Raw genomic sequence first — 12428 nt, 5'->3', positions numbered from 1 at the left:
TGGTGCAGTCCGCCATCTCGTAATCAAGCTGATCGACGTTTTGCCAACATACAAAAAGAAATGTGTGTGCGTGTGTATATGCGACAGGGAATTAAATGCAAGAAAATCTGTCATCTTAATACCGTCAAACCTGACCGGCTGTTAACAGCTGTAAGCGTGGGACCACCTTTTTAAATCTGCCTTGAAACTTAAAAGAGAGCAAATCCACATCCTCAATGCCAAGTACTACCAAAGATTAAAAAAATTGTAGTTCGGCTGATCGTTTGGCTTAACCTTATTCATTGAATCCGCCTTGCTCCATGACAAGCACAGCTCTAGCCGAGATTTGGGTTTGAATTTGTCAGGCTGCAAACGAAGTCCCAGGGGCTCCTAACGCCCGTTGTACCAGATGCAAGACTTCGATCAGACTTCGTAGCCAAAAGACTATTACCAGTTGGACTCCGAACGAATGAGTGAAAATAGTCCTAAACCTATCTACCGCCAGCATACATACATTCATATGTACTTGCTAAACACTAAATTTCACATGAACATTGCACTAAGAAACAGGGGAAATTTATTTATACTTTAACGTTGGCATCACTGGCACCATAAAAATAAAATTTCAGAAAAATTAATTTTAAATAAAAAATTAAATTTATTATTTTGTCGAACATCCCACAGCGTTGCTAAAATAACAAATTGGCAACTCTGCTAGCTTTACCATTAAAAGAATGCGCAGGTCACTCTTAGCTGTGAGAGAACACTTAAAGAGAAAACAACAAGCAGAGAAAGTCAATGCACCTGCATTGGGTGTTTTTCAAGTTAAGTAACCAAACATTAAGAGTTAAGCCATATTAAAAAAAATGTTTTTTTCCCTTTAGATACTAGAGATTAGATTTGTAGCAAATAAAGTAAATATTTTCACAAATGGCTTATAACTTCATGTGTATAATAATCCTGATAACTTTTGCATTGTTTTATAAAACGACCTTGGCATAAAGCCCCAATAACCAAACAAATAACCATTCTATTTCTAAATTCCAAAGAGAGTGCGAGTAATTAAGAGCGTTTACTCTATTGCTATGCGGTAAATTGCTTTATTTGAGCGGCATTTGTAAAAAAAAGTTTTTATTTACCAGAAAACCATACAAATAATCATTAGTGTGCAGGCGGCGATTCTAACAACAGTAGCTAAAAAATCTAACTAATATTTCGGGGTCAACTGTTATTTCAGAAGGTTAAAATAATTGCTCAACAAAGACTTATACCTTATGTTAAAAAAAATCTAAACGTGAGTTTGATTGCCATCAATAGTCAATTTTGATTTGCAAGTAGACTTGAATGCATGAATTTTTGTGTTTCTTCTTTTCTTTTGCAAACCTAATCCTCCTTTGAAAAGTATTTATTTGAAATTAGTGCCAAGCCATAAAATTGTTGCCACTAATCTTACCGCACCATATAAACCTACCATGCGCTATAAAGTTTTATTTGAGTTTTTACTAATTTTGGGTAAAGTACATTTTTTTGTTGTTTTCTAGTTTTTAATGTGTGTGCAATTGAATGTGCGATAATCATTGTTGTTGTTGTTGTTATTGTTATTGTCTCAGTACCTGCTGTATTGTGTCTGTGTCACATTTAAGTCATAATTAACAATAATCATTATTCAACTCATTTATTTACCCTTGAAATTGCCTATGTTTACAATTTGTAAAGAATGAACAAGCAAAAGCGGGCTAAGTTCGGCCGGGCCGAATCGTATATACCCTCCACCATGGATCGTATTTGTCGAGTTCGTTTCCCGGTGTCTCTTAGTAGAAGTAGAAGTCACTGTGTAAGATTTCAGCCAAATCGAAAAAGAATTGCGCCCTCAAAACACACTGTTTCAAATTTCATCCAAATCGGATGAAAAATGCTTCTTTTATGGGCTAAATACTCTATATCAGGAGATCGGTCTATATGGCAGTTGTATCCAAATATGGCCTGAACTTGACGATATTCAACAAAAAGGTTAAGAGGGGTACCAGAACACGCTGCGCCAAATTTCACTGAAATAAGAAGAAAAATGCTTCTTTTATTGTCTCATTATACTATTGAGTTGCCCAAAAAGTAATTGCGGATTTTTTAAAAGAAAGTAAATGCATTTTTAATAAACCATAGAATGAACTTTAATCAAATATACTTTTTTTACACTTTTTTTCTAAAGCAAGCTAAAAGTAACAGCTGATAACTGACAGAAGAAAGAATGCAATTACAGAGTCACAAGTTGTGAAAAAATTTGTCAACGCCGACTATATGAAAAATCCGCAATTACTTTTTGGGCAACCCAATATATCCGGAAATCGGTCTATATGGCAGCTATATTCAAATATGGTCCGATCTAGACCACATTTGACAGTATTTAATAGGAATCTATCAGAACACACTGTGCCAAATTCTTTCGAATTCTGGTAATTAATGAATCTTTTATGGTCCAATACCATATATCGTGAGATCGGGCGGTTGGTCTAAGGGCAGCTATATCCAAATATATTGTAGTACGATCTGAACCATACTTCACAAAAATGGTTAGAGGTCTACCAGAAATCACTGTGCCAAATCAAATCAAATCAGATCAAATCATCAGATCAAAATCGGATGAAAAATTACCAATTTATTGCCTCAAGACTTTAAGTCTGGAGATCGGTCTATATAACGGCTATTTATAACTAAAATCCGATTTTATTAGATCAGAAGATCAGGTTTATATACATATTAACAATACGAAATCATCAAAAATTTTTTGGAAAATATTTTTAAGTCCAAGATATCGTCAAAATTAAAAATACCCAAAAAAGGTATTTATTGGGCATTTACCCAAAAAATACCCAAGCGTTGGGTATTTACCCGGTAGCAACACATCTCTACGAATTGACTAGCTTTCTTTGTACTTGCGGTTTGAAAAGAAAAGATACATTTTTCTTTCACCCCATGTCCCTTACCCACTACTGTTCCATTTAAATAACAAAAGAAAATCATCAGACTAGTAATTGAATAATAGGAAATAATTTTACTTCATTAAACTAACATTTCTTCTCTCTCTCTCTCCCTCTCTCTTACGCAGTACTAACAGTGCAATTTCTTAATGGCGCCTCTTTGAATATTTCCACACTTGATGACAGCAAAGAGGAATTATTGCAAGATTCCCGCTACTATGTCTATAACATAGAACCAAGGCCTATTAGTTTAAAGGCCCGAACAGAGCAAAAAGTGCAAAGTAGCGGTAATACTCACATGGATATTGTTGATGTCAGAAATATGGCAAACAAGGATAACGGTAAAACTAATTTGACAGCTGTGACCTGGGCTCATGCTGTCAACAGCCAACAACTGTTAAATGAAGCTCTCGATAGTAAGTAATGGTGAAATGCTGCAAAAGAAAAAATTAATGTGCGAAACTAAAATTTATAAAATATCCATAAAATTTTCATAAAAATTCAATGAAATTATCTATGAAAATAGAATGTTAAAAACAATTTTCTAAATTTTGAAAACATAATTTGCACAAATTTTGTAAAAATTTATTTGTCGATAAAATTTATCGAAAAAAAGTAAAATTCTTAGCAATGATTTCAAAAAAAAAATTAATTTTGTATTAATACCAACCCAACAAAAATTTCTTAAAAATTTGATTTTTTAAGAAAGTTTTTCTTTGCTCCGTGTGCTCATGTTCGAATCCCGACCGGGCTCGCACGAATTTTTTCATTTTCAGGTTCTTTTTTTAAAAAATTAAATATTGACATTAAATATATAAAAAATGTTAAGAAAATTTTTAATAAAAATTCCCAATTTTGCAAATTTTCTTCAAACCAATTTCTGAATACATAATAAAAAATATCAATAATATTAAAGTTAAATAAAACATTAAATTTTGACCATTTTCTATTAAAAAGCTTTAACTAAAATATTCATAAATTCTAATTTTCCAAAATTTCACTTTTTTATGAAAATCAATGAAAATTTTTCTAAAAATAAAATTAAAAAAAAGTAGTTTGATTTTTTATGGAAACCAATAAAAAAAATCACTAAAATTTTTAATAAAAATTAAAATTTTCCGAAATGTTGACTTTTTTACGAAATTTTGGAAAATTAAAAAAAAATTGTTTGACTTTTTATGAAAATCAATAAAACTTTTGACCAATTATATGGAAAATTTCAAAAAAAAAAATTTATAAAATTAAAATTTGGACAAAAATTTAATTGAAAAAAAATGTCAGAAATGCAATTTCCACAAAATCGAATTTCTTTCCGGTTTCCTTGATATAATGGCAAATTTATTACTTTTATTATCATATTCACTTTTAAATCACAATATCAAATTTTAGTAATTTTTTTAATATTTCATAATTAAAACCTTTTTTATTTTATCAACATTTACCAAAGGTGACATCGACATGATTGAAGCCGATATTGTTATGGGAAAAATTAATGGCACAGGTCCCGATATGCCTGTCATGGCTCATCCACCGGCAAAGACTTCGGATATATCATTGGACTCCTTTCTGGAACAAATAAAGACCTACAATGATGCACATACTCAGAAAATGAAAGGAGTAAAATTGGATTTTAAATCCATAGAGGTGTTTGAGGGCTCATTGGAAACACTGCAACAGAAAGTTCCATTGGTAGGCAAAGGAGAAACATTTTAATATCTTTCAATCCTCATTCAACTTTTTTATTTATTCTTTTTAGATGTCTTATCCCATTTGGTTGAATGCCGATATCATAAGAGGTCCTGTAAATCAAATTACTACCAAACCTGTAGATCCAGATCGTTTCTTTGCTGGCTCTTCACTATTTCCCCAAGCTGTTCTCTCCATAGGCTGGACCACCCGTTGGTTTTCGAGTGAAAATAATGGTTCATACACGCCACAACAAATAGATGACATGTTGGATGCCATTCACCGAAATAATGTTACAGCCACTGGTCAACCCATCACATTTCCAGTTAGAGCAGGCATAGCAGCAAATAGCCTAGATGCGTTGCATAACTTGGTGAAATCGGTAAATTCCACCAATGAGAGCACCCTTACACTGTGGTCATCCCAGAATGACTATGTGGATGTTGAGAAATTAAGGCAATTGATTTTCTCCTTTGGCTTTCATCGAGTCTATTTGGATGTACCCGAAGATTTGGCCAATAAATTGAATTTATCAAGCAACAATGATGATGGAAAGGATGGTGGTGGCAGTATGTCAACATCGCTAATGAACTTTTGCCTCATAAGTGCGGGAATTTACATGTTGAGTTTGTATATGGAAAATATGCATGTTATGTAATGTAAGAACATAAATAAAAGTTAAATTTTGTAGCCTGATTAATAGGAGAGTTTGAATCCTGGTGAAAATAGCAGAAAAAATTGTCAAGGGTGATTATGTTGTTGCTGTACTTGTAGTGACTATAACCGCACCATGTAAAACTTTATGTTTCGTTATATGTATATAAAACAAAGGTGCTAAAATTTGAATCGGACAGCACTCATTGACATAAACCTTCACGTTTCTCCTTAATGGAGTTTTAGAGGACAAATCTGTTATAGCCGAATACGAATTGAGTCGGTTGTATCTGTTTTAATGTAGTCGAGACTCAACTACTCTGCTTTTCAGAGGGTGCTAAATTTCATCGGTTGCTATGGGCGACGGGTGGTTGTTGTATGTGAAGGTAGCGATCCTCGTCAGCTCTAAAGGTGAGCAAGCTCCTTCCAGTTCATAGGATGCCAATAACTCGTCTTGTCATATCGAGTATCACAGGCACTCAGTGCCGCCCAGACCTCACTGACACCATACACTTGATATCGCTCAATCCCATGGCAGCCGGTTGTATGTACCGGATTGACCCGATGGATTCTTTCATCGGCAAGGGCTGGCGCCTCAGTGTACCACACACTGCTACTACAACAACAACAACTTGATATGACTGACTGCCCGTGACTGTAATTGCAGCTACTCCATATAAGAAGCATTCCAAGAACGATATCTACTCGGCATTAAAGGTCCTTTTTGTAATATTGAACTCTTTCTTTAATTTTCAGATATCGTTGTTATTTTTATTCAAATCAAAGATGGGGTATTATACAAATTGCAATAACTTAAACTTATATAACTAAAAATAAAAAAAAAAAATAAAATACAAATGTTTAACAACTTAATGAAATGGAAAGTTGAGTAAAAAAACACAATTCAAATACATACACTATTGAACTCTCCGCTGAGCACCTTTCGTTTTTTTTTTGGTTAAGTATTTTCTTTTACTCTCGCAAAAGCTTTAAGTTGTCTATATATCAAATTTCGGGAAGCCCTTAAATCTATAAAAATGCCGAGTTATAAACTTAAACTATAAGAGGGAATATATTAAAGAAAAATATATATAAAAAAAGAAAAAACGTATAAAAACAAGATAAAATAAAACAGCAGTTGGGAATAATTTTAAATTATTGCAAAGTCAGCGAATAGGAAATTAAACGCAAGGGAGGATGTTCTAAGTCGATATCACGGAATTCATCCGTGAATGTAAGTATGTAAAAGCTAAAAACAGTAGCAACCACCCATTCCGAAACGGAACTTATAACATGGAAATACCAGCCTCCATCGGAGGGATACCTTAAAAATAAAAGAAAAATTATTGTATGAATCTTGTACTTCCATAGACATATTAACCAACCAACCAAACTTACCACTTTCTTGGATTTTGGCCTTTAAAGTATATATGTGACAATAAGCCTGTCACAGCCAGCATTATGAATAAAATGGTACAGCATACCGACATGCCCAAACGTATATGGGCATTGCGCTTAGTGCCCGCTATGGGATATACCATATACGAGATTAAGGCCTGCATCCAAAAGTAAAGGGTGCCAAAGCCAAAACAGAAAAATGCCCCTATATAATGCACCACACGCACATTGGTCTCCTGGAAATTGCCCACTATACTTATGCCCAGACAAGAGACTACACCAAACCACACAGCGATACGATTATAGCGTAACATATTTGTGCCCAAGTCTGGATGATGCTCAAATAGTTGTAAGATCTGGCGATAGCGTATGTATATTGTAATGCCCACTATAGAAAGATAAGAAATGAGTCACATAAACACAGAATCCAAATAGACCGACCTAAAAGTCGCATACTCACACAGAGCACTGCCTATATCCATCATTTGTCCAAATACACAGCTCTCCGGCGAATAGGTGGCAGCATCACTAATATAGGGAATTGTGGGCACAACATGGCCCTGTAAGACGGCTGCAATGTATCTAGACGAAGTAAAAAAGTGAAGGCAAAAATAACAACTGATTAAGGAAACAAAAAAAAAAGTCTTATCGTATTAATAGAAATGGGGCTGCAGTATCGTGGAAGACCACAAACAAAAATTCAACTGAACATTATCCCAGCGATGGGGGTTCTTGGTCCGGAACGACCTTGCTCCCCAAGGGAACTTGCCTAGTATTGTCACTAAAGGTATCACATTATAACTTGTTTTAAAGTTTCTTTGTATCCACATCCAGGCCCACAACATTTTCAGTATTATTGATCGCATTAACAAATGTAGAAACCTCCAACATCCAAGTTATAAACCCTTACTCCTTAGTCATGTATCGATGCGTAAAAAATACGGCAAAATTTTGTGACTTACGTAGCCAGAAAAGTAACTTGAAAAATGAGGAACACAGACACTGGAATTAAATAGATTTTCGACATTTTTGGTTTTGCAGCTGAGCAGTAAATCCAAAATTAAATTGATGAACTTTCCGCACTTATTTGATATTTAATTTTAATTTAATTATTTAATTCTTTTAATTTGTTCCTTTGTTTTGTTTTGGTTTTATTTCTAAGATGTTGCCATATCAACCAAAAAGTGGCCGCAAGCTAGATTTATTATAGGTATGTTCGCGAACTTTTCCACTAAAATTTGCCAATAAATTTGCGGGAGAGTAAAACAGCCTTTATCATGGCGAAACAATTAAATGTAGACTCATTTGTACAACAACCACAAATCATACGGTGCAATCCGCCATATAGTCATCAAGCTGATCGACGTTTTGCCAACAACTGCAAAGAAATTTGTCTAAGTGTGCGTATACGTGTGGCTACATGAGCAGAGAATATGCGAGAAAGAAGATAACAACAAAGAGAATGCAAAACAAATCTGTCATCTTAACACCGTCAATCCTGGCCGACTGTTAACAGAAGTTCGCGTGAGACCACATTATTAAATCCGCTTTGAGCCTTTACTATCTTTTGCTATTTAATTCAATTAAACAGATGAACTTCATAAAACAGCTGTTCGATGCTGCAAATTTCTGCTGGGAAAAAAACATCCAGTAGAAATTTGCAGAATTTTGATTAAAGGCATTGTCCAGGATGCACTTATAAGGTGAGGTCGTGCGGACAGCTAAGTACAATTAAAAAAAAAAAATCTGTATTGATTTTGCAATAAAACCTAGTACTGACTTTAACTATAAAAAATGGTGACGAAGACACATTCCATACAAGTGGTACTGAGTTCTGTGAGCAAAATAGTAGCGACATGTCTCTGCATCAGGATAAATTTCGAACAATTTTAATTGCAAATGTAATTAAATAAATAATAATAATAAACGAATAAAATATGCTTCAATACTGTGGTTTTTTTTTGATGTGTTGTTGTTTGACTTTTGTTTGTGTTCTGACAAAGAAAAGAATCCGTCGGATTTCGCAATAATTTAATAGGCATTTTCGCTGTGAATGAAGTCAGTACTAGGCTTAAAGCTTAAAACTGAATGCTGTCAAACTTCATATAAAAAAACGTCGGTGAAATGGTGGCTAAAAATAGGCGGAAAAGTAATACTCTGCTTATAGTGAGGAAAATGACAAGAACCAGTAAGGAAAGGTAAAAGTCGGGTGGGTATGCTAAAGCTCATATCTGTACATGTACATAGTACATAGCTCAACAAAAAAAAGTTGTAAGGCGTTAAATTGCATGTGGGCAGGACTGCATTTTTACAACACGACTCTCAAAAACAAATTCAAGGTGCTTATCTGTTTCTGTTTCGGCCTTTTTTATATTCATTCCTCATTTACGTGACATATGGTTATCGGCATTCAATGTTCTTGCGGCCTTTTGACTTTTTGTTTTCGGCAAATGACGTTACATGTTTAGGGAAATTTTTGTTGTAGTTACAAACAACAAACACGTATTTTTCCCATTATCATTTTATGCACATTGGTAGTGAAAGCACCTCATATAAATGCCACTGCAGTAATGTCCAGATTTCATAGTGTAAACCCGCTTGCAGAACTGATGCGGCAAGCTAGCGAATCATATGTTTTACATTTAGATAAAAGATAATTTTTTTATTTGCAAAACGCGTTGGAGTCTGGAGTCTGCAATTTTGGTTTCGCTTGTGGTGATAAAAATGTAAATAAATTAATTAAATAATAACAATTTGTTTTTGTTAGTAATAGAGCACTTTTAATTTCAATCGTGTTAAAGATATCAAGGACATAAAGAAATCGCCAAAAATAATGCAAAATGACTGCTAATTAAAAGTGAAAGGCTGCAAGCCGCACGAAGCTAAAAAAAAATATCTCAAAAATTGTGTTTTGTGCAAGGCATGTAAAGGCATTACATTACTTTTGCTATTAACGTCAAACGCATTAGAAAAAGGAAACACTCGGTAGTATGTTTTTCATAGTTCTACAAATTTAAATTCAATGTCAAAACCCCCCAAAGAAGATTCTAAAGAACCCATCCCATTAACGACGAAATTATCTTTGTGTATACATGAGTAAGAGGGTAAGTGGCCACAGACGGCAGTGACAACGAATGCAATGGAGCCAGTCAGTCAGCCAACGTGCGTGGGATAAACATCTGCAATGGGCTATGTGCGTGTTTGTGTGTGTATGATACTGCCAATTCATTTTTGGCAAAAACAATAGAAATGCAATCCGTGAGTTAGCAAGCGAGAGAGAGATTGAGATGATTGTTAGAAGAGAGTTTTTGGGGCTTGCGGGAGGCCATAATAATGCCGGCAAATCGCTGAGAGAGCAAATGTTTGGTTAACTCTTTTGGCATTGGATACAGCGTTGCCACTCCAAAATACAGGCAATCTTTGTCAGATAAATTATCCTCTTTGTCTTCGTGTAACAGTAATTATTTATTTAACATTATACAATATATTATAACGTAAAAATCATAAAGAATATATAAAACAAGTAAAAACGCGTTAAGATTGGCCGCGCCGAACTTTGGATTCCCACATTTTATCCAAATTTAGCTGATTTTGAACAAAAGAATTGTTTTTTCGTGATATTGGTCTCTATCGGCTATGGATAGGGGGGGTTTATTCGCTCAAAATATACCAAAATCGAAATGGGCCATCCATCTGAACAAATCCTTATAATTGAAAGTAAATCCTACCAAATTTGATAGAAAAAACCCAAATCGGCAACGCTGATTTGACGACATGTGTTGCTGTGGTTTCTCTTGCTCTCTTCAAACGCACATGCATGCAATAGCTTTATCTTTGCTTACCTTCACTTGCATTGAGAGATTTTGTTTTGCTGTTGTTTTTGTGTACAGTGTTGCCATTGTGTGGTGGCCCCAATAAAATTATGCTAAGAAGTATTGGGGTTATGGCCTTGACAGATGTGTCTTATTGTGGAAGTTAGAAGATAGAAGATAACAAAAGGATAATAGGTACACTACTTTCAATGAATTGAAAACGAATTTTGAGCCCCTTTATACCCAATGGAGATGTCAACTGGAGTATGAACAATATGGTACCCAAATTAAATCGAATTTTACGTAGAAATTTAAAACGCTTTTAAAGTGAAAAGTGCATTCCGAGATTGCTGAACGGACGCCTTGGAGTTGTAGAACGTATGTGGATACTATTAAGGTACTTAAGCATGATTTTGTAAGAGCCAGCTTACAAATAAGAGAAATAGTTCAGCCCCATCAGATAGTAGATGTAATTGAGGCCAAATTTACAATACATTCTCTTTCTATGAAAATCCCATTAACAACAAATGGCAACAATGGTTGCAATGGCCATAAGACCAATTAGTTAAGTTGTCAATCACGCCCCCACACACATCTGTACTAACAAACGAAACTAAACCTATATGTGGTATGGTTGTCTATAGCATTGAAGTGTTTGTGGTTTTTGAATGAAATTATGCTCATTGTGCAATTCTTTGTACTGTTTTCCTTTGTGACCGACCCAAAGACCACCACTATTGGCTATTGGCAACAACCAAAGCAATATGACCTCTTATCTATCTTTCTCTTCTTATCATTTATGAACTATTTAAAACGTTTAAAATATTTCAAATATTTGTGGGTGCTCGTCGTTGTTGGTTTTGTATATTTGCTCATGTTGTCGAGGGGCGGGATTGAATTTGTTTTTTGAAATAATTGTAACTATCACCAATTAAATTTTTCACCATTTGCCAATAAATGTGGCACTATCATGTGCCGCCATTGTTCACCATTGGCATATATTTCATCACGCTACCAGAGGAAACTTGTTGCATAGAGACATAAAGGGACCATTTTAAGCGTATTTTGTAGTTGTTGTAGCAGTTTGTTGTTTTTATTGTTGTTGTAGCAGTATGTTGTACACTGAGGCGACAGCCCTTGCCGATAAAAGACTCCATCGGGCCAATCCGGTACGAACAACCGGCTGACGTGGGGTTGTTTTACATTGAGGCGGCAGTCCTTGCCAATGAAGAACTCCGTCGGGTGAATCCGGTACATACAACCGGCTGCCATGGGATTGACGACGTAAATATTTTGTAGTAGTAGAATGTGGGGGCTATTATGTTGTTTTTGTGTGTAGTGTGTTGTATACTGAGGCGTCAGCCCTTGTCGATGAAGGACTCCATCGGGTCAATCCGGTATGTACAATCGATTGCCATGGGATTCAAGGGTGACTATGACCGCACCATGTTGTTGTTGTTGCTGTAGCAGTCTGTTATGTTCTATCTTTCGTCTGTTTGATTCTTTTGAGTGTCCAGGTCCAGGAACTCTGCGATTAAGATGGGGTGCGTCCAGGGGGATCTGGGTCTGAGTCGAATGGGTCTGGCAGGGCAGTTAAACAGGTAATGCGTGTCGTGTGGTCCCTGGTCACAATCCGGACATACATCTTGCACGTCTGCATCAATCCTTGCTCTGTAGGAATTTAAGCGGCTGTATCGCCGGAACATAATTGAGCCAGAATTACTCTGGTTTGCAGGGGGGGAGGTCAATTTTTTCAAGTGTAACTGGAGGCGGTCGTTCGCCAAGAACTACATTCACCTGGTAGCTATTTACCGCATCTGCTACGGTGTCTGCATGAATTTTGTCTAGAACCGCGTGATTTGCCATGTAGGATCTTTGTCTCCTGATGAAGGTGGTCCACATGAGAACTGAGAAGACAGTCCGT

At 35.4% G+C, this 12428-nt stretch overlaps 3 protein-coding genes across 6 annotated transcripts in view; 2 read left to right on the top strand and 1 right to left on the bottom strand.

Annotated features, from left to right (window-relative positions):
* Positions 1-868: 868 nt before the first annotated feature.
* On the top strand, positions 869-5336 carry LOC106091856 (protein FAM151B). The gene is made up of 5 exons (XM_013258542.2): positions 869-1273; positions 1382-1491; positions 3083-3370; positions 4402-4643; positions 4711-5336. The coding sequence occupies exons 2-5, from the start codon at positions 1452-1454 to the stop codon at positions 5296-5298; spliced, it is 1158 nt and encodes a 385-aa protein (XP_013113996.2). The 5' UTR covers positions 869-1273; positions 1382-1451; the 3' UTR covers positions 5299-5336.
* A 720-nt stretch (positions 5337-6056) lies between these two features.
* LOC106091857 (DNA damage-regulated autophagy modulator protein 1) lies at positions 6057-7810 on the bottom strand. The gene is made up of 4 exons (XM_059365227.1): positions 7655-7810; positions 7153-7274; positions 6693-7080; positions 6057-6618 (listed from the first exon to the last, which is right to left on the bottom strand). The coding sequence occupies exons 1-4, from the start codon at positions 7717-7719 to the stop codon at positions 6450-6452; spliced, it is 744 nt and encodes a 247-aa protein (XP_059221210.1). The 5' UTR covers positions 7720-7810; the 3' UTR covers positions 6057-6449.
* Positions 7811-9325: 1515 nt separating this feature from the next.
* LOC106091855 (uncharacterized) overlaps positions 9326-12428 on the top strand; it is an 18211-nt gene continuing 15108 nt past the window's right edge. For 3 of the 4 annotated variants that reach the window (XM_013258540.2, XM_013258541.2, XM_013258537.2), the window contains exon 1: positions 9652-9796. The gene's annotated coding sequence lies outside the window, so the exon portion shown is untranslated. Of the gene's footprint in view, positions 9419-9651; positions 9797-12428 lie in introns of those variants that run through there. The other variant, XM_013258539.2, reaches the window with a different exon arrangement.

This window comes from Stomoxys calcitrans, chromosome 3 (genome assembly GCF_963082655.1).
Source record: "Stomoxys calcitrans chromosome 3, idStoCalc2.1, whole genome shotgun sequence".
Taxonomy (NCBI): domain Eukaryota; kingdom Metazoa; phylum Arthropoda; class Insecta; order Diptera; family Muscidae; genus Stomoxys; species Stomoxys calcitrans.
Note: the sequence above shows the minus strand (reverse complement) of the source record. Positions and strands in the feature narration are given on the sequence as shown.

Excerpts from the sequence above, each read along its gene's own strand:
- LOC106091856 (XM_013258542.2), top strand. The coding sequence starts at position 1,452 with ATGCGCTATAAAGTTTTATTTGAGTTTTTACTAATTTTGG. Across the intron at positions 3,371-4,401 it reads GTTAAATGAAGCTCTCGATA|GTGACATCGACATGATTGAA; the intron begins GTAAGTAATGGT and ends CATTTACCAAAG. Across the intron at positions 4,644-4,710 it reads TGCAACAGAAAGTTCCATTG|ATGTCTTATCCCATTTGGTT; the intron begins GTAGGCAAAGGA and ends TATTCTTTTTAG.
- LOC106091857 (XM_059365227.1), bottom strand. The coding sequence starts at position 7,719 with ATGTCGAAAATCTATTTAATTCCAGTGTCTGTGTTCCTCATTTTTCAA. Across the intron at positions 7,275-7,654 it reads CAAGTTACTTTTCTGGCTAC|ATACATTGCAGCCGTCTTAC; the intron begins GTAAGTCACAAA and ends TACTTCGTCTAG. Across the intron at positions 7,081-7,152 it reads GGATATAGGCAGTGCTCTGT|TGGGCATTACAATATACATA; the intron begins GTGAGTATGCGA and ends ATCTTTCTATAG.